The sequence below is a fragment of the Erithacus rubecula genome, assembly GCF_903797595.1.
Source record: "Erithacus rubecula genome assembly, chromosome: 15".
Classification (NCBI taxonomy): Eukaryota; Metazoa; Chordata; class Aves; order Passeriformes; family Muscicapidae; genus Erithacus; species Erithacus rubecula.
The window spans coordinates 4829748-4851041 of record NC_136667.1 but is presented as its reverse complement, the minus strand read 5'-3'; the positions used below and the strand labels follow the sequence as shown (position 1 = coordinate 4851041).

The 21294-nt window shown below is 47.9% G+C and overlaps 2 protein-coding genes across 2 annotated transcripts in view; both read left to right on the top strand.

Moving 5' to 3' along the window:
• Positions 1 to 21294, top strand: part of LOC306808565 (putative P2Y purinoceptor 10) — a 104740-nt gene that overhangs the window by 29246 nt on the left and 54200 nt on the right. The gene's annotated exons all lie outside the window — the stretch shown is intronic.
• LOC306808621 (uncharacterized protein) lies at positions 1614 to 5920 on the top strand. Its single transcript, XM_079319341.1, has 2 exons — positions 1614 to 1833; positions 4914 to 5920. Exons 1-2 carry the CDS (start codon positions 1796 to 1798, stop codon positions 5578 to 5580), a joined length of 705 nt encoding a protein of 234 aa, XP_079175467.1. The 5' UTR covers positions 1614 to 1795; the 3' UTR covers positions 5581 to 5920.

Genomic DNA, 21294 nt, shown 5'->3' with positions numbered 1-21294 from the left:
AACTGATTAAATGAGAGAGCAGATTAGAGATTGCAGCACTTTCCCCATGGCCAGTAAAACTGGGCACAGCAGGGTCAGATCATCTCAGCTTCCCACCTCCCCCAAAAAATGAGTTTCCTGCTGTTTTCACAGGGTGGGTGGCACAGGGGAAGCTCTCACCAAAAGGGTGGTGCCCTGGGAGGTGGAGGGTTCATCTTATCTGTCCCCAAGTCATTGTGAAATTTTGAGCTGCTGAGAAAAGTGTGGACAGTTTGCAGAATTTGTGCTCTTGCAGCTGCTGGTTCTGTTTTATCATCATGGCAGGCAAAAGAAATAAGCAAATACAACAGAAGTTGTGAAATAGGAGCTGTAAAAGATAATAGAAGTTGTGAAGTGTAGGAAAAGTTTTAAAACACAAAATTGCTATGGAGAGTCCCTGGCAAAACCCACTCCTTAGAATCAAACACAAAAATGAATATTTAATTCTATTAATTGCCCCCCAGCCCAATCCCTGTTTCCAAGGGCCTTTGGCAGATGTTGCCCCCAGTGTCTCCAGGTGGGAGGAGAGCACTGGGCTTCCTTCCCTGCACCCTCCCAGGTGGGGACAGCAGTGCCAGAGCCTTGCAGCACTGGGAATTTCTGCTGCTTTATCCTGGGACAGCTCTCCAGGCTTCAGGAATGGTGTGGGACAGGCAGTGAACCCTCCTGGCTGAGCCCTTTCATTCCCTGTTTCCATGTCCTGGTTGTGGGTGTGGGATGGGCACACACAGCCTGCTGGCTGGGGATGTGTCTGTGTCCTTTTGCTGCTCCCCACAGTGCCTGTGGGATGCTGTGGGATGCTCCTCTGCTCCTCACTGATACCAGAAAAATCCCTGGAACAGGTGAGAGGAATGATGGATTCATCCTTACAAACAAGCTGTGGGTCTGCTGGTAGATAAAACCACAACTGAGAGATAAAAGAAACAATGGCAAGGATTCCACTGAGTGATGAATGGAGAAAAAAAAAGATATTTTATAAACAAACTGTAGGTTTGCTGATAAATGAAACTGGATATTGAAAGATGAAAGAAGAAATGGGGGAAAAGCATGAATTCTGTAAGAATTAAAAATTAAAGGGAGGGTTGTCCATTAGAGGGGAATCTTAGGTATTAGGTGTTCAGGGAAGTGTGGGCCTCTCAATCTCAGAGAGAGAGAAATTGGGATAAAAAAGAGACTGCATCCTTCAAAAATTTGAGAGATCCCAGGGGAACGCCCTGTGGCATCTCCCTTTATTTGAATAAAGTTACAGGACTCCTCTGTCTCCTTTTTGGACATAACCTCTGGTGTTTGTGGATTAATTTTCCTGACACGTGGAAGAACTTGGCTCCAGCCCTGGAGAACAGTGAGGAGCTGGAGTGCAACCTCAGCAGCACCAAGCCTGGGTATCCCAGACAACACCAACACAAACATTCCCAGGATATCCCAGTGCCAGGACACCCTTCCCTTGCTCCCTGGGCTGTTCTCATGGATAACCTGTGCTGGCTCACCCAGACAAGCTCAGGGTCTCTCCCTGTGATCTGCCCCAGCCTGTGTGTGGGGAAGTGTCTGGGACTCCTTTTCCACTCAGGCTATCAGTTTTTCCAGACAGCTGAAAGTTAATGGGCACCATGACTGGGGTGAGTAATCCTTGTGAAACCAGCTCTGGAGGAAGTTGCCCAGCAAAACACATCCCAGTGCTGACGTGGAGCCCAACACGGGGTGCTCTGTATAAAAACCAGGAATCATTCCAAGGGAAACAGCACTTTTCAGCTCTGCTGAGACATCACAGACTGCAGGGATGCAGAAAACCATCCCTGCCTGCTTCTTCCAGCAAATGTAAGTGTTTTTCCTTTTTCAAATAAGGAATAGCAGCTCATTACAGATGGGATATTCAGTGCTATTCTGCTTCTTTAATTTGTTGTCCTCTTCTCTGTATTCTTTGACATCATTCCAAGAGGATTTTGGAAAGGAATTACTTGTTTAAGTGCAGGAGGTATTTCTGGGCACCCCTTAGACTACAACAGTGTACTTATGACAAATGAGAAGTTATTAGCTGGAATTTGGGAAGTGTGTCAGGAGAGATGCCCATGGAGATAAAGAAACCAGCCCACTGGAAACACCAAGTGTTGGCTCAGGAAACCTTCTGTGAGCTTGAACTGAGATTTCATCTGACCAAAAACTCTCCAAGTGTCCCTGTCCATGAGCAGGAATCCTCCTGTGGGTGGAAACTGTAAATAAGTGGGTGAAGCTCAGGTTGCCTCCTCCACTGAGGGTGGAAACATTCAGGAAAGAGTTCCCCACTTCCCATGGCAGGTGTGATCCCACATGTCCTGCTGCAGCCAGAGAAAAGGGTTTGCTCTCTCGTCACCAAATATTTTTGTGGGCTGGTGGGATTTCAAATTGAAAAGATCCAATTACTTTAAGGTTTTAGGTAAAGAAGTGACTAATTAGAAGAGATAAAGACCAATTAGAACTTTAAAAGATAACCTGAGGGTCTACAAGGGGGTGAACATTTCTCTAGCATGAGTCTCTTAAGGAAGGATTTCTTATCTTAGGGGAGAAGATTCCAAGGGGTGTGTGAACCATCCACACTGGCAGTGCCAAAACTCTGCCAGGAGCCCCTGGAGCTCCAGCACCTGGGAACACCTCCCAGCTCTGCTTCCTTGCCCAGAGCAGATGAATCCAAACTTGGAGCAGGTGCCAGAGCTGGGATGTCTCTTCCCTGTCAAACAGGTGCCCGTGAGGTGACCATTGGGCTGCTCCTGGTCCCTGCCCTGTGTCACCTGCTCTCTCACACTGAGCCCACATTCCTTTGGAGGCACGGGGCAGGAGATAAACATCTCAACCCCCTGAGGCAGAGGAGGAAATCAAACCTGGCTCTGCTGCATTCTGGGTGCCAGTTTTAACCCCTAAATTACAGTGTGGAATGGGAGGAGGGAGCAGGAGGGAGCCCTGGCAGTGATCCTGCCCCAAGGGGCAGCAGTGGTGGACACCTCTGGCTGTCACCAACACAAAACAAGAAGGAATTTTCCAGCCAGAAACTCCAGTTTCTTTCCAAAGGACACTGTGTTGTTCAGAAAAATGCCAGCAGCAGTATGGGAAATGCTGAAATTTCAAGAAGAGAGGCTGGGAGAAGCATTTTGATCTCCTCAGGGTTCCACCCTGGGCTCCTCCTCTGGTTTCTCTGGCTGCTCCTGATTCCTAAAGCTCCTCCTTGGACTCATCACCAAACCCTAGGGTGAGGCAGGAGCCAAAATCCAGGAGCTCTGAGCTCAAATGCTCCACATGGACAAGATCTGCTGTAAATCCAGCCCTTGGATGGTGGTCCTTAAACGAGCAAAGATCTTTATCAATGCATGCGATTTATCTCCCCACAATATAATTAATGAAAATGGACACAAATAGGTTACAAGGAAAAGATAATGACAGGGGATTCTTAATGTATCTTTCAAAGGAGTAGCTTACTTGAAGATAAGAAGATAAATCAGGATTCAGCTGCCCATGTCATGGCTTGGTTCTCCTCCTCTTGGAGCTGGGGACTTGCACCAGTTCCACCTTGTGGATTCAGGGTTTGCTCCGTTAGATTGCGATTTCTTTGGTGCTCTGTATCAAAACAAAAGGTCAAACCAATAATGGAGTCATTAAGGTTGGAGAAGACCTCTAAGATCATTTGCTTTTGCCACAAAATGCAGAATCGTTTTTCCACTTAATCACTGTGGGAAGTGAGGGCAGGATGAATAGACTCAGCTGAAATACAGGGAGAAATCTTTTACTACTTCTTCCCCAGCCAGCTGGATCAGACACTTCTAAAGCAAAGGAGAGCAGGCACATGTGAATCTCAGATGAGTCAACCAGTCAAGTCTCTGCAAGCAACAGGAATCCCAGTCTCAAAAACCTGGCTCTGTACCTTTCATGGGAATCATTTGGGATTATCATTTTCCCATCACCCCAGCAAAACGAAACCCAGCTGATGACTTAAGCAACCACCCAGACCTGCTGGGTAATGTGCTGGAAAAGCTCTGTAACACCAGCTCCAAGGTGCTGACACTGGGAATTTGGGGAATTTACATATGGAGATAATTGCTCAATAGGAGAGAAACGGGATTGTTACACTGGGCTCAATCTCTGAGGATCTGCCTCCTTGAAACTTCTTCAGTGATTCCTTTTTTGAGCTCTTGGCCCCAAAACTGTCACACACCTCAGCCGAGGCCTGAATTCTGCTGAGCTCCTGCTTGCAATTCATGAAAAACCCAAATGTGAGATCTCTGCAGAGCCCCACATGACACATCATTCCTCAAATTCCTGAGAATGAGCTTTCCCTCAGCTTCCCATCCAGCTGTGCATGACTTCACCACAGCTTCACCTAGGCCACGGTTCTTACCTTGCTCCTCCCTAAAAATGCCTCATGAGACAATATTGAAGCTCTTCAGGAAATTCAGGCTGTGTGACACTGGCTGTTCCCACCAGGATTGATCTCCCTGCTGCAGGAGGAAGCTGGGCTCAATCAATTTGCTTTATCTGTGAGAAACCCTCATTGTTCTTCCTTATCTCCTCTCTCTCATTTAGATAACAGTTTCCTTGTTTATTTATTAGAGCTAAATTCAGAGATGATTTTAGTATATTTTCTAGGAACTGCAGCTTATCATTTTCTGGCTCCTCCCTTTCAGGGATAATTCACACTTACACCCCTCCAGTGCAAGATTACACAAATTATGCTGCTACCTAAAAATAGCCAGGCACTTTACAAACTTCATTCCATTTATGAGATGTGTGTGTAAATACAAGCTCAGATCCTGAGCTGGCATCCTCTCCAAGCAGTTCTTGACACTGCAATGTGCAGGTCCATCATAGTTTGCCTAAAATTTTGCTGATTTTATATTTAATCAGTGGGGTTTTTTTTTTAATATGTATTCCAGGTATTCTTCCCTAACTGGCATTTCAATGGAGAGAGACCACATGAAAGATCTCAGAAGATACCTGGCACTGAAATATATCCAGTACCTCGTCCTGTCTTCCTCCAATGCTGTCAGCACCCTGCTGGGGCTGCTGGGCAGTGCCTACACCATCATCCTCCTGCAGTCTGCCAAGGTCTCCTCCAAGTCCACTGCAGTCCTCATCTCCAGCCTGGCCCAGGCAGACATCCTGGTTTTGCTTAGCCTGGTTTTGGGGGGTTTTGGTGCTGGTGTCTCATCCCTGGCACAGGTGCTGCTCATGGCCAACACCCACCTGAGCTGTGTCCTGCTCAGCTGTGTGGCCCTGGAGGCTTATTTAATCACCTTCCTGCCCTCAGAGTCACGGCCCCACAGGACAGTCAGCAATGCCAGGCTGCTCTGCAGGGGGGTCTGGGTGCTGGTGGCTGCAGAGTGTGTCCTGTTCCTCCTGGATGAGCACCTGGGGGCCAGCACTGCCTCTGCCCCCTCCTCTGCCACCCTGGGGCTCCTGCTCCAGCTCTCCAGCACAGCCACAGCCCTGCTCCAGTCCCTCTGCTACATCCTGGGAATTCTGCTGAGGATTGCCAACGTCTACATCTACTACAAGATATTTTTCAGCATGTCTCCCAGGTCCAGACTCAAATCCAAGTAGGATGTGTTCCTTCTGGGAGTGCTGGGACAGGACAAGACCCTTAATGCAATTCCAGACCTCTGTTCAATGACCAGGACCAAGGCTCACCAGGGAGTTTAAACCTTCCTGATCCTGGTGCTGTCCAGCTGTTATTGAGGAGAGTTTGGGGCTGAGAAGCCCCTTGGCATTGAGACACCACAGCTGGTGTGTGTTTATTTAGACTTTATTCACTGTCGAGGTGAAACAAAAGACATTTCATGGTTGCACACCAACCCCACTATTTTTTATATCAAAAGGATGCTTAAAGGCTTCCTCAGGGATCTGTTGAGCCAAGAGTTGTGTAGTTGTTTACTGAAGACAGGATCTAAACTATTCCTAGCTCAGGTGACCCCAGGTTGTGCAGGTGGGGTGGAGAGACAAGGTGAGCACCAAGGGGTCCAAGGTGGGCTCAGGGCATCAGCCCCACCTGGAGAGCTCCTGGGACAGAGCTGGGCTGAGCTGCCACCCCTTGGGACCTTCCCAGAGCTGCTCTTGGGAGGCTGCCACAGCAAAGCAGGAATCAGCTTCTCTCACACCCTTCTTCAGAAATGAAGGGGAGGGAAGCTGCAATGCAGCTGTTTGCTCCTGGGAGAGAGTTTGAGAACCCCCCTGTGTGGAGGATCCATGAACTGCACCCACTGAGCCCAGTGGCTCCACGGCTGTGGGTTTAGAGCAGGGGGGGCTTGTTGGGATGAGCAGAGCTGTCCCACCTCCCCTGGCAGATACCTCTGACACAATGCAGACATGGCCATGGGCACTTCCAAATCCTCACACAGGAGCTCCAGGTACAGACTGTGGTGAGCAGACACTGAGCTTCTGCCAGACATTCTGTCATCCCCAGATGTTTCTGCCATTCCCAGATCATTCTGCCATTTCCAGGTTATTCTGCCATCCCTAAATCCTTGTGCCATTCCCAGATCATTCTGCCATTCCCAGATCATTCTGCCATTCCAAGGTTATTCTGACATCCCCAGATGTTTCTGCCATCTCCAAATCCTTGTGCCATTCCCAGATCATTCTGCCATTCCCAGATCATTCTGCCATCCCTAAATCCTTGTGCCATTCCCAGATGATTTTGCCATCCCCAAATCCTTGTGCCATCCCCAGATCATTCTGCCATTCCCAGGTTATTCTGCCATCCCCAGATGATTCTGCCATCCCCAAATCCTTGTGCCATTCCCAGATCACTCTGCCATTCCCAGATCTTTCTGCCATCCCCAGCTCGTGGCTGCAGCACCAGCAGCTGAGTGCTGACTTTGCTTCTCAGGGGACTCAAAGGGAAGCTCTGCTAAGGGCTGGGGATCAGTAAAAGCAGAGCAGAAATGTAATCAAGTCAATTAAACCCTTGGATGAACATTCCCAGTCAAAGCTGATCCCGTCAGCAGGAAGGATGTCCTAACAACTTGATGCACTGTGATAACCTGTTCTTGCTCCTGAAACCAGAAGTGAGACACTTCCAGGAAAAATGAAATGTTACTTGAAGTGCTGTAATTAATAAAAATCTATTTTGTTAAAGCCTGGGCATTGTTTATGTATTTTTGCTGAGGTTCTGCTAGAAAGATCTAGAGGAGACAATTGTTTTGTTACAGCCCACATTGGCAAGATTTTTATAGTGAATGTTTAGACCACATTTGGTTCCTTGGTTAACAAAGAGAGAACCCAGAGACATCAGGGGATGTTCTATCTCCTGCCTTATCTCAGCAAATTCACAGTTTTGCTGTGGTGCAGTTCCTGGCAGCTGATCCCCCTCAGCCCCACTTCTGATCACCTTTGCAGATGGAGAGGAAACAAAGCCCTGCACAGGATGATGGAGCTGATAAAGGGAAGAGTTCCCCCTGTCAGCAGGAAGCCACCAGGGAAGACCCAGGGGTGCTGGTGGTTTTACTGTGCTGTGAGTCCCTCCTGCTGCCCTGTGCACACCCAGCAGTGTGATTTCCCAGGAGAATCAGCAGCCTTTGGCTTTTCCCTTGGCTGCTGCCACCTCTGCACATGGAGCAGCTCAGGTGACCTTGGAGATCCCTTCAGCCTCGATGATCTGACCCAATGTCCCTCCTGAGAGCAGCTGGGGCTCTGGCAGTGGTCAGGCTGGAAGGGAAGGAGATGCTCCACAAGGAAATTCAGGGACAGAGCACCAGGCTCAGAGAGATCTGCATGGCTGGGACACCCAAAGCACTCAGCAGTCAAGGACAGACCCTCCAGTCCCTTTGTTCACAGCCTCATCTGAAGTTTCCAAACCCTTAAAATAAAGAGGGCTTCTCTGCACTTCAGCTGAAGCACACCAGCTGTTTTTATTTTCCACTTGGATACCATTCCCTGAGTCTTTTTGGCTGACTTTGGTGGTTGATGGAGCTGTGGCTGTGGGGTCAGATTCTTCTCTACAAAAGAGCTCAGAATCTGCCCTTGTCAAGAGCTTGGAGTCACAAAACCATGGGAAAGGATCCTTAAAGGTCATTTAATCTTCCTCCTGCCATGGGCAGGGACACCTTCCACTAGCCCAGCTTGCTCCAAGCCCCATCCAACCATGGACACTTCCAGGGATCCAGGGGCAGCCACAGCTTCCCTGGGCCACCTGTGTTTATCTTGGAGCTATTTCCTGCACCAAACCCCCAATCCATCCTTTCCAGGAGCACAAAAGCCTTTTCTGGGCTGCAGGGAGAGGAACCCATCCCTGCAACAGGGAATTCCAAAGGGAACAGGGATGAGCATATCACAGCTGGCATGGGGCAGCTGAAGGGAGGCATTTCCCTCTCACAAAAGGCTCTCCCAGGACATGGGCTTAGTGTAAACTTTGCTTCTTGGAAGAAAAGTGGTTTATATTTCACTGCTTGTAAGTGACTGTCAGCTAGGACTTCATCACTTCATCCTGGAGCAGCAGCACCATGTGAGCAGAAAGATAAAATAAAAGAATTTTTGGAACAAATATGTAATGGTGCCCATGAAAGAGGAATTCCCATGTCATAGGGATGACCAAAATCCTTAAATTAGAGCTGAGGCTGCACAGCATGTTTACTTTACTAAATGGTTAAGGCAAGGGGGAAACTTTTCTCCTACTTTTGCTGGGAACCTTCTTTCAAAGAAAATTTCATAATGATCCAGGGGAAAGAAAAGACTCGCACAGGAAAACATTTTTCTACTAAAACGAAATCATTTTTAGAGATGAGTCTTCTGAAAAAACACTTAGATTTGGAGGTCACACCACCCTTGGAGCTGATTGGATTGAGAAGATGGGTTTGCTCCCTGCAGTAAACCACGTTAGAAGACGTTGAACGTTTTTGGGAAATGCAGCTCTTCCGAGATCAAAATTCCGGAAAATTAGGGGTAATTTGGTTTTTTCTAATAGATACTGGCTCCATTTTCTTGAATTCACAGCTGCTTCCACGAATGTCACTTAAAGCACCTCCGGGGGTGTTTAATAAGGGAACCAAAGTGCAGGAAGGTGTTTGGGCTGGAGCAGTGGGTGGTCCTGGCCACCCCCACACACCGTGTCCGGCACGGCTCATCTGAGGGGTTTTGGCTCTTGTGTTTGCAGCATCATTCCAGGAATCGCTGCCGGTCGGGAATCCCCCTCTCGCTTGCACATCGTGCCCTCTGCTGGGAGAGAGGGATCAAACCAGCCCCAAAAAAACCTGCTTTGCTCTGGCACGTGGTGGAGAATTTGGGCAAAGGGGGGATGGCTTTGGGATGAAGGAGGGCAGGGTTAGGTGGGATATTGGGATGAAATTCTTCCCTGGGAGGTGCTGGCACAGGGTGCCCAGAGAAGCTGTGGCTGTTCCTGGATCCCTGGAGTGCCCAAGGCCAGGCTGGACAACCTGGACAACTAGCCCAGGGCTAGTGGAAGGAGTCCCATGGCAGGGTGGGGCTGGATGGGCTGTAAGGTCTCTTCCCAAGGGACCAGTGTGTGATCCCACAATGTGACACAGGTCACAGCCAGCTCCACACCTGTTTGCCAAACCCACCTTTCAGTGGCCACAAAATTCCCCTTTATTGTTTTGGGACCTCTCCCTTACACGGTGCAATTGCCAAATAAATCCCCCGGGGGCTCTTTGTCCACTGCTTTGTGCCCAGGATGGTTTGAGGCAGGACAAGAGCCCTGTCCTGCTCTGCAGCCCTCTGGAGCTGTCCTGGATGGGTACCTTGCAGCAAAATTGGGGGAAATGGGATTGTGTGTGCAGGGGTGGCTCTGGAGGTTGCTCCTGGAGAGCTGAGCTTTGTGTCAGGATGTGACAGGGGGTGACACATTGAACATTTTGATTCCTTCCTTTCCCTCACACTGACCCCCGTGTTTTCCTGACATTAGGCTGCACAGGCATCCAAACCAGAAGCTTCTCCTTTTGGCGTCAGCAGTGTAAATAAATGGCATTTGTGATGTTTGGATTCCATAAATGTATTGCTCTTGGCTTTTCCCTGGGCGTGCTGAGGAGCAGAGGGATGGAGCCCCGGGCTCTGATCTGTCTCCAGGCACAGGGAAGTTTGTTTTCAGAGCCTGGTGACCATGGGGAAGTGTGGGACTCTGCCTGTCCCCCACAGGAACTGTCATTTCCCCAGCCCTGTGCAGAAGCAGCTCCTGGAACAGCAGCTGGAGCTCCCAGGGGCTGCAACTCCCAGTGCCCACCACAGAATGGTTCTGTTGGGAAGGAATTCAAACATCATCTAATCCAACCCTTCCATGGACAGAGCAGGCTGCTCCAAGCCCCTTCCATCACTGCCCATGCAGCTCCAAGCTCAGCACCCAGGGCTGCTCCTCTGGCACATTCCCCAGCCCAGCTTGTGCTCTTGCCACGGTGGGGAGCCACAACCCTTCAGGTTTTGTCCATCCAGCACAGCCCTGACCCAAACTGGGCTAAATTCCTCCTGGAATTTAGAAATGATGACCTGGGGCACCCAACCTCTTGCCAGCTCCAAGCCCTGGCAGGGCTGAGTTTGTTCCTGTTTGCTGCAAACCTGAGTTTGGGAGGAAAACCCAGCACCTCACTGGTTTAAAATTCAGAGCAGATGCATCACCACAGGAGGTACCAAACAATTATTTAAAATCGATTTTAGTTAATTTTTTTTTTCTTTTAATAGTGGAGTAGGAATATTTATACTTTCATCTTCCCTGGGTGAGTCACGAAAACTCTCCAGCTTCTCCCCCAAGGATTTTTCATGGGCATGAGAACACCAAGAAAAGGCATTTACTTGTAAACACCATGGTTAGCTGGAATTCACCCCAGAACAGAACCCCCACTCAAGTGAAGAGGTCACACTATAAGCAGATACTTTACCATAGTTTACATTTTCAGATGGAGCCAGAAGCAGAAGCACGGGAGATTTTCCTCTGCCTGCCAAACAAAACCAGGGGATGTGAATCCAGGTGGACACTGACCTTGGGGCTCCCCTCAGGGCTGCTCTGGGGACCTCCAGGGCTTGGGGATCTTGATCCCACCTGGCCCCAATTCTGCTCTTTGTTACTTTTCTTAAAATCCCCTACACCTTTTAGACATCAGAGCCATAATCTGGAAGCTTTTTTCCCAGTCTCCTTTTATTATGATGGTCTGTTTGCCCTAACTCTCAGGAAGAAAAAGGAAAAAAAACAGGAGGAGGAGGAGGAAAAAGGGATGCAAACCCCATTTTTCCTCTGGGCTTGAAGGTGGGTTATGCCTCTGAGACTGGGAATATTTTCTGCCCAATTTTCAGTTTTTGGGCTCCAAATCTCAGTGCATGAGGAAATGCAGATTTGCCTGTTCTGTGGCTGATCCAAGATGCAGGAGCAGCTCAGGGACACACAGACACTGCAGTTACTCCAAGGGAGAGCTTTGCCCCAGGAGATAAATAAAAGAGAGTGGGGAAAACATCAAAAGGAGAGGGATTGTCTGTGAAGAAAAAGGTTTTTTCTCCTAGGAGGCTGCAGTGAGAATGAGAGGGAGGAGGCTTCAGGAGCCTCGTGGAGCTGCTGACCTTGGACCAGGCAAAATCTGCTCCTCACCGGGGTCAAAAGTTGTATTTGCTTTTGAGAAAAGCCTCGGAGCTGCAGCTCCTTAATCCAAGAGCAACAACCCCGCGTGTCCCGGGGAGGAGGGAGGAGGGAGAGCATTTCAGGCTGAAAGAGGGATGGAAAAACTGCAAACCCCCCCTCCTGCAGCCCCCTCCCAGGGGGTGAAGCTGCCAGGACCTGCCGTGCCAGGACTGAGATGTTTTCGTGCCAACCATGGAACCAAAAGGAATCAGGCATTTGTGACATTTGTGACACCAGGGCTGGATGCTTGACCCCAAGAGCTGCTCTCCCAGGAGTGCCAGGGCTCCAGAGGTGGGTCCTGGGCTCAAAGGCTGAACCACACTTGGGATCTGATTGCTCCAGTAATTGCTGAGAGAAGGGCTGGGAAACAGCTTAAAATCCATCCAGCAAAAAGGTGGGAAAACACCTCAAACTGGAACTGCAGAATGGCTTCAGCCTCCTTTCAGATTCCTCAGAAATTTCAGGCTCATCCTGCCCTTCCCTTGTGTGGAAGGCAGCTGACATTATTCCTTTAACTATTTGGGTGTAAAAGACTCAATAACCTGTTTTTGAGTGATTTTTAAATTCAATTATCTGCACATTTCATTGACAAGGCAGGAGGCACAATGAGCAGCTGAAAGAAGGAAGGCATTTCTGAATACCTACATGGACAGAGAGCAGAGATGAAAAGCAGATGTTGGAGGCAGCTGTGTAAAACAAATATTGAGGGGGCCAGAGAAGATATCATAAAGAAATAATATCCCCACTGATATTTCCCCAAAACCATCTCTATTGCTGTTTAGAGCAGGTTTTTAGGCAGACAGGCTTTTAGGCAGTCAGGTTTTTTATCCAGTCAGGTTTTTTATCCAGTCAGATTATGAGGCTGAGATAAAAAGATAAAATACATTAAATCCTTCAGGAATGGGGACTCCACCTCTGCTGTGCCAACACCTGACCAGATTTTTCATGGAAAAACCAATGGGAATGAAGCCCAGCCCAGCCCTGTAACAGGGATAATGCCCAATGCTTCCAGAGATTTTGGGATTTCACCTGCAGAAATCAAAATCAGGGCTTGGAAGGAAATAAAAATAACTGGTTTTGGTCAAGTTAATTTCTTTTCTGACTGATCATGCTCCCTTGCTCTCACAAAAGGAACACAAATGTCTCAGCTGTTCACAATCCAGTTTTGGAAAGTTCTGTTTGCTTCATCCTCCAAGCAAATCAGAATTCCCAATCAAACCAACCACAAATTCATCATTTGAGCATTTTTGATCAGTCTCAACTCTCAGTCCAGAGCACAGGCCTGGTGCAAACTCCAACCTCATTTAATCTCCCTCAGCTCCTTTCTCCAGGAAAGTGATGGTGAAAGGATGTCACAGAAAGATCTTAATTTTTTTTTTTTTTTTCCCAGGATGAAATTGAGAAAAGATAAAACCAAGCTGTGGCAAGACTCAGGTCTGACCTGAACCACCAAGGAGTTCTTGCCCTGCCTGGGAGAAGCTTTCACTGAAAAGTGATTCCCCACAACTGGATGTGAAGAAAGGAAAAATCCACTTTTCTGTCCATTTGTCCCATTTGACTTCCCCAGCCCTGAGGATGTTCCTGGAGAGGGAATGTGCCCCAAGCAGGAGGGGCCACCAGGGATTCCCCTGCTTCATCCTGGCACATCTAAAGCCTGATGCTGGTTTCAGCCCAGATCTAATACAAAACACAGCAACAAAACCATTTTCCCTAATAAATAAAACCTATAATAACCACAGTCCTGATGCAGAGATTAAACACATTAAATTAAATTAAATTAAATACATGCCAAGGCACTTGGTTTTACTCAATATAAATAAAACTTCAGTCAAGTTCCTGAGTCACAAAAATGCTTGTCAAGGCAGGTTTCTCTTTGACACAACTGCTGAAGATGACACATTTCCTTGTCTGCAAGCATTCTCCAAGGAGAAAACTTCAGGCAATGAAAATAGTTTGGCATTTCACCAAGTATTTAAAATATTTAACAATGACCTTGAGAATTAGACAAGGATCCAGTTAAAGCCCTGGTTTGAGGGGAAAAAAAGGACAAAAATATGTTTCCTAGCAGAATCTGGTCCTGGTGTGTGTTTACTGCAGAGCTTATCTCAGCTGTGCTCTGGACACAATGAAAATGAGCTTAAAAACAAAGGAAAAGGAAACAAGTTTAACTCCTTGTCTTAGGAATACCCTGTGACCCAGGGAATTAATTGAATTTCCAGAATACCTGATCACTTCCTTCCAAATAGTCAAACAGTTGCTCATAACAAGGAGAGGGACTAAATCTTGTGCTGATACAGAAATGGGATTTTTTTTTTTTATTCATGGAAAGGATCTTTGTGGCTCATTGCTGGCCCAGTGAATGAGCTGTGGGTCTGCCTTGGACAAGACCACTCCAGGCATTCCCTAGATATTCCAAACATTCCAAATATCAGCTCCTGTGCTTTGTGAATGGGGTCAGATCACATGGAAGAACCCAAAGATTAGACCAGAGCTCTCTGGTGGGTGCATTTCTCTGCTATTTATCAATTCTAAACAAAACAAAAAAATTACTTCAGCCCACTGTGATTTTGCACAAAGAGTGGAATTTAAGAGATGTGTGCTGAGCTGGGAGCTGCTGGGATGTGCTGTCTTTGTGGTGAAACTGCTCCTTTCCTCTTTCATCAACCTGAAAAACAACCCCTGGTGCCCCAGGTGTTTCTTCTGCCTGGGTTTTGTGGTCCAACAGACAGGAAAAGGGGTTTTTGGTGGGCACATCCCATTAGTCCTCACACACCTGTGTGTCTTTGTACAATGTGCTGAGAAGATGGGTCACCTCTTCTTCCCATACTGTGGGTCCTGCCACATTTCCTAGGATTTCTTGACAGGTGCATCCCTGGAGGGAGAATCCCCACAATATTCCCAGGTGGTGAAGCTGTGCTTGGTTAAACTCCAAGGAAATGGGGCTGGAAATGGGGAGTTTCCATCACTCCAAGGTGGAAAGCTCAGAACAGGGAGAGAAAATGTGATGTGATGACCCTGAGAACTCTGTGCTTTAATCTCTGCCACCATTTTAATGGATTATTAACTGACAGTTCCTAACTTCTTTTCCAGAAACACAGGAATCAGAAAGGAAAACAGAACCATTTTAATGAGCATTTGCTTCAGTCTCTGCATTTAGGTTCAGATTTTCACATTGAGAGGATTTTCCTCAGCTCCCAATCACTCAGTGGTGTTCTTCCCATAAATTAATGGATTTAGGAAATGCCCAAAAGCTTCCAGACTTCCAACCACAAAGAAAGATAAAATAAACCAAGTAATTTAAGTTATATTACAATTGCCACAAAATGCCCTTCGTGTGTTTAGAAGACACGTGGCACTTGGGGACAGGGTTTAGTGGTGGCTTTGGCAGAGCTGTCCTAAAGACAGAAATTAATCAAAGAAACCTCTAAACCAAACAATATATTTTTTATTATCCTGTACCTCTTTGGAGGCTGTAGGAAACCACGTCATGGATCAACACTCCAAGTATTATTCAAACAAAGATCAAAACAAGCTCTGCAGACCTAAAGAGCACATCCAAAGTTATGCAAACAATCCCCAGGAGATCCAGCCATGCCAGCAGCCCTTCCAGGGGGCTGCTCTTCAGCTGAGAAAGGTTTGGAGTAAGTTGGGTCAAAGAAGGTAGAAAAGGAAAAAGGTTGGTAGAACTTAACCAGTATCTGAACTGGGTGGGATCCACCCAAGCTGCTGGCAGGATTCCTCACCATCTTCATAATTCCATATTTTCAGTCTTACCAGGCCAGGCTGGACAAGGCTTGGAGCAACCTGGGATAGTGGAAGGGGTTGGAAGGAGATGATCTTCAACTTCCCTTCCAACCCAAACCATTCTGTGATTCCATGATTCTTAATTTCCCTTAATTTCCACAGAACAGATGCATGCCCTGCATTTATTTTTGCCAGTTTGTGCATTATTTTTTAGCTCATTGGGTGTGTTAATGGTTACTGTTGTCAATAACAGGGTTTCCAAACAATTTCTGGCTGACTTTGTGAGCTGGCTGCCAGCTGGACAGAACGTGGAGCCCAGCTCCAACTTTCTAGTAATTGTCTAAAAAACGAGATTTCTTAACGGAAAGTTCTCAACGGATTTCTTAATGGAAAGTGTTTTTAAGATTTTCATTGATTTTCCTCTCCATCCTCAGTTTCAGCATTTGACATGGGTTTGCTGAACAGGACACTGAGGGTCACAAAACGAGCTCAAGATTAAACCCACCTCAGGCAGAGCTCAGCAAAGAGAAGCGACACAAAGACTGCACAGAGCAGGCAAAGCCTGAGCTTGTCCTGGTTATCAGAGCCACACATTTATCAGCAGGAGAAAAGGAGAGATTCCCTGCTGCAGGGGCGTGGGGAGGAGCTGGTGCTCTCCCTGCAGCTGGCAAAGGCAGCAAGCCCAACGTGCCAAACACGTCCCCCTCGTGCTGGGAGATAAAGCTCACGTTGAGGGAGCACAAACAACAAGCAACAGCCACACGAGGCTCTGTTAATCACTTCCATGTGCCCATTATTAGCTGGGGAGGCTGAAAGGGAGGGGGAGATCAAGCAGGGCCAGACTGATTCAGACTTTGCAGCAGCAGCACTGTGGATTTTTATTAAATGAGGAGTGTGTGTGCTGCTCTGCTGCCATGAGCATCCACGAGGCAGAGGAGGGTGCACAGAATCATCCCCAGCCCTGGAGTGTGGCTACTGGTAAAAGCAGCCTTGGATTTTCTCTGCTGCTCAAAGAAAATGTAAGAGAAGGAATTAATAATAAAAGAAAAGCACCTGCAGGGTGCATGAGAGGTGGCAAAGGTGTTACCTGCCTTGCCAATGGAATCAAGTCTATCCTCAGTTCTATGATCTAATCTGTAAAAATGCAGTTTGTTTCTTTATTAAAGGGCTTTTTGCTTCTCTGCTGCCTGAAGGAAGTTTGTTGCTACATCCTTTTCACTGCTCTCCTTCCATGGGGGGGAACCTACAGCCACCCAAAATCTGAGAGCTCTCTGTCCCCAGAAGGTTGTCCCTTGTCCCAGCCAAGCACACAACAATTCCATCATTCCTGCAGGGCTGGGAACAGCTCAGTGGGGCCAGAGCCCCCCACTGCTGGTTGTCAGGGCTGCTCTGCCCTGCACAGGGATGTGCAAGCACAAGGCAGTGCTCACTCCAAGCTATTCCAATTTATCCCTCAGGAAAAATGTATCCCCCAAACCACCAGTGTTTGCTGCAGGGCTGGCTCTGGGAAGAGCTTTATGGCTCTGCCTAAATATTTGGGTTTCTACTCACTCCATGTTTCCATCAGCCTGCTAATCACCCTGTAAAAATAGGAATTCCTGCTCTAAGGAGATAATGAGCTCACCCTGAGCAGCTGCAGGGAATCAGACATGGCAACCTCAGTGCTGCCCAATGCTCCAAGGTCTTTCCTCTGTGTGAGGCAGAAGAAAAGTTAATGAGGATCTAAATCAAGCAGTGTCCATTTGCTATTTCCTGATTTAATTTATCAGAGGCCTGGCACAGTCCAGCTTGTGTGAGGGATTTAGGTGAGCTCCTTACTTTGCATCTTCTCTGCTGGGAAGTGATTGGTTCCCAGATTTTGGGTCAAAATCTCCTGTGCCAGCGTGGCACATGTGAGGTTATGGAATGGTTTGGATGTGGAGTGACCAGGATTATCCATTTTCAGCCCCCTGCCATGGCAGAAACACCTTCCACTGTCCCAGGTGCTCCCAGCCCTGTCCAGCCTGGCCCTGGACACTGCCAGGGATCCAGGGGCAGCCACAGCTTCTCTGTGCCAGGGCATCTCCATCCTCACAGCCAAGAATTTCTTCTCAATATCCAACTTAAATCTCACTTTCCTAATCCTAAAGCCATTCCCCCATGTCCTGTCCCTCCAGGGTCTTGCCCAAAATCCTTCTCCAGCTCTCCTGGAGTCCCTTCAGGCCCTGGAAGGAGGGTTGTTCATACATTTATTTATTTAGGGGGAGATAAATCTGTGAGACCAAGATACACGTTTGCATTAGAGGAGCCTCCAAGCTAAAATTGCAGGAATAGTTCAAGAGTTGCACAACCACATTGTATGAAAAGCAGGAGAACACATTTGCAGTGACCCTCAGGAGACAGAGTTTGGCAAAGCACTCAGTGCTCTTGGTGAAATAAAACATGCCCTGCAATCCTTTTTACTGATGATATCAAGTGTAATATTCAATGGTCTTCAGAGGCTGAAAGCTGCTCTGCTGCTTTTGGATTGAAATGAATTGATTTGACTTTAAATTAACAGCAGATGACTTGTGGGAATGTTTATTCCCATATATTCCACTTTGGACTATTTTTTGCTCTTTAAAAGTGTTAGAGCTGAAGGCAGCATTCCCTGGAGCTCCAGGTAGCAAACAAATGGGCAACAAAACCCATCACACCTGACATCCAGCTTGGCATCCCACAGCAGCAACGCTGCAGCCCCCAAAATTTAGAAGTGCAGGCTTGAAAATCAGCAGATGTTCAACTTCTGCCAGGGGTGGGTGTGACTGAGGAATGTTTTGCTGGCTCTGAGCCCCAGTCCTGCTCTGGCAGAGGACAGGTATTTATAGCACAGGTGAGTCCCACCCCAGCTGGTCCAGCACTTCCCAAAATTCTGAAGGGTCTGGGCTGCCAGGAGCTCCTCAGGCTGGGATGAGGGAGCCAGGGCTGTGTCCTGCTCATCCACACCCTGCTGCAGGTCCCCAGGGCTGGAATGAAAAGCCCTCTAAGATCATCCAGTCTACCTGTTAATCTAAAAATGCACTTTGCTACTAAACCATGTCCCAAAGTGCCACACCCACACATTTTTTTTAACTCTTCCAGGGATGGTGAATCCATGGTCAACCTATTCCAACATCTGACCACCCTTTCCATGATGAAATATTCCCTAATATCTGAATTAAATCTTCCCTGGCCCAGCCTGAGGCTGTTCCCTCTTGCCCTGTCCCTGTTCCCTGGAGCAGAGCCTGACCCCCCAGCTGTCCCCTCCCGTCAGGGAGTTGTGCAGAGCCACAGGGACCCCCCCTGACCCCCCTTTTCTCCAGGCTGAGCCCCTTTCCAGCTCCCTCAGCCCCTCCTGGTGCTCCAGCTCCGTTCCCAGCTCCATTCCCTGGACATGCTCCAGCCCCTCAATGTCTTTCACATCACAAGGGGCCCTGACACTGCTGTGAGCTTGTAAAAATGTGTAAAATTACCTGCCTTCCACTAATATAAAAAGCCAGGGAAAAAAAAAAAAACAAACTCCTGGAGAAGTCTAAGTTTACCTGAAAATCAAGCCAAACAGGTTTTTCTCCCCTTTTCTGTGTGCTGCTGTCATGAAATGAGAGTTTGAACGTGGAGGTATCAAGTTCGCAGCAGTTTAAATGTTAAACGTGGCCTGGAAAAGCAGAGCTCTCTAAAAGCTTTCATTGAGCCTTGTTTAGCCCTGCTCCTTCTCCCCTCTTGTGGCTTTCCACAAGTGCTCCATTCATGGGGACCCTGGCCACCAGAGCCCCTAAAATTGTCAGGGCAGCCCCAGTGGCTCGGCCTCATTAAAGGGTTTGTGTTTGGGGACGTGCTGTGGCTGCTTTCATCTCCAGACTGAGCTCAGGTTATTTTTACCCATCAGCTTGGAGGGGCTGAGCCTTTGCTCTGGGTGTTTGCCAGAGCAGCCTCAGTGCTTAACACAGCTCCAGAGCTCTCCCAGATTGAGGAAAACTCAGCCAAATAAAGAACCCCAAAGGTGAATGGGCTGGGGGAGAGCTCTGGGTCCTGCCATGCTCTGGTGGGCAGAGATTTTTTTTGCATTTGTGTTCCCCAGCTCATTCTGCAGGGTTTTTATCTCATTTGTACTGGTTTGTGTAGGATTCCCTTCTGGTTCTTCCCCAGGAATTTCTCCCTGGGAGAAAAGGGAGCAGGAATTTCCTTTGTCCCTTCCCAATTTCCAACCTCCCACCACGTGCCAGGAGCACAGGTTGAGGTTTTCCAGGTGAGGATCCAGGCTGCTCCCAATGCTTCCCTGGGGCTACAGGGATCCTGAACCTGCTCCTTGTTTTTAATGTGTTCCAATATCTCCAGGAGTGACACAAACATCACTGAAATCAGCAGGGAGAGCTGGGACCCACATCTCAAACCTCTTTTTCTCTGCACTCTAAAGGTCAGTGGTAATAAGCCCCAAATTTCATTCAAATTGTCATTTTCTCAACTTGTCCCAAGAACCTGCATTGATGTCAAAAAAACCTCTGAACAGGAGAAACTCTTTCTTAGAGTTTCTGTAAAACTTAGCAAGGTTTTCAAGCTCTGTTTTTCATCCTGTGCACCCAAATAGAGTGGCAGCTTGTGGAGAAAACTATATGAAGAAAATATAGAGAAAATACATAGAAAATGCACTTTCTGGTGCAAAAATGCACCAGACAACTGAAATTGTGGCATTTCTGAGTTTTGGAGGCCTCTCTTTGCAGCATAAATTGATTCCACTCTCAGACACCAGGCAGGACACAAATTCTAAATGACAGTGTTGTCATTCGTAGAAGCAACTTATACAAGCCAACAAAATGGTTTCAAACCTTTATTTGTGTCAGGGCAGCTCTGTAAGACACAATTTTTATTATAAAACCTTTTCATCCTTTACCAAGGTGGTCCTTCCCACACCTGAGCTCTTGCCCAGGCTGTGCAAACCTGATAATAGAGGCTCAAACCCCAATTTTTCAGTGTAAGGTGTGTGAGGAACTGTTGGTTTGAATCCCAAACAGCACAAAGAGTTGCCAGTTGTCCTTATCCAGCATGGCTAAGCCATGGATGGGGGTGTGGATAAAAGAACACCATTCCCTGGCAGGGACAAGGGGCACACAGCAGGCCAGGGAGCCTTTGGGAGTTATCCCAAACTTTGGGAACACAAATGTCCACCTGCCAATGATGAAGTTCAAGGTCTGGCTGTGACAGCTCCAGGATGTGCTCCTTGTGCAAGGCTTTCCCTCAGAACAGAACAAAGTGAGTCCCAAGGAATATTCAGGTGTCTATCAAGAGAAAATGCACATTTTTACAGTGAGATTTCCCTTTGTTTTCTCAAATCCAACACAGAAATCTCCAAGGAAATAAATTTTTTGGAGCAAACATTTCAGAAAATTAATATAAGATATCCAGCAGCTCTTCCAGGATCCACTGGATTTTCCACAGTTTCTTCTGCAAGGCTGGGACTGGGACTGGGACTGGGACTGGGACTGGGACTGGGACTGGGACTGGGACTGGGATTGGGATTGGAATTGGGGTTGGGACTGGGGCTGGGATGGGATTGGGACTGGAACTGGAACTGGGACTTGGTTTGGGGCTGGGACTGGGACTGGGAATGGGAATGGGAATGGGAATGGGGCTGGGATTGGAACTGGGACTGGGACTGGGACTGGGACTGGGAATGGGACTGGGACTGGGACTGGGACTGGGACTGGGACTGGGACTGGGACTGGGGCTGGGACTGGGACTGGGACTGGGGCTGGGACTGGGACTGGGACTGGGACTGGGATTGGGATTGGGACTGGGACTGGGGTTGGGATTGGGATTGGGGCTGGGGCTGGTCTTTTCCTGGGACTGAGCCTGTAAAGCACTGCTTGTACCTGCTCCTTCCCACAGTAAATTTGGCCCAGCAGTAATTTGGGGTTCCCTTCTGGGTGCTGCCCTGGGTGGAGGAAAGGTCTGTGGGTACCTGGGTA

What these genes read in the sequence shown, in the direction of transcription:
- LOC306808621 (XM_079319341.1), top strand. Translation starts at nt 1,796, where the DNA reads ATGCAGAAAACCATCCCTGCCTGCTTCTTCCAGCAAAT. An exon ending in GCCTGCTTCTTCCAGCAAAT is followed by an intron (nt 1,834 to 4,913) that starts GTAAGTGTTTTT and finishes TATGTATTCCAG; the next exon opens with GTATTCTTCCCTAACTGGCA.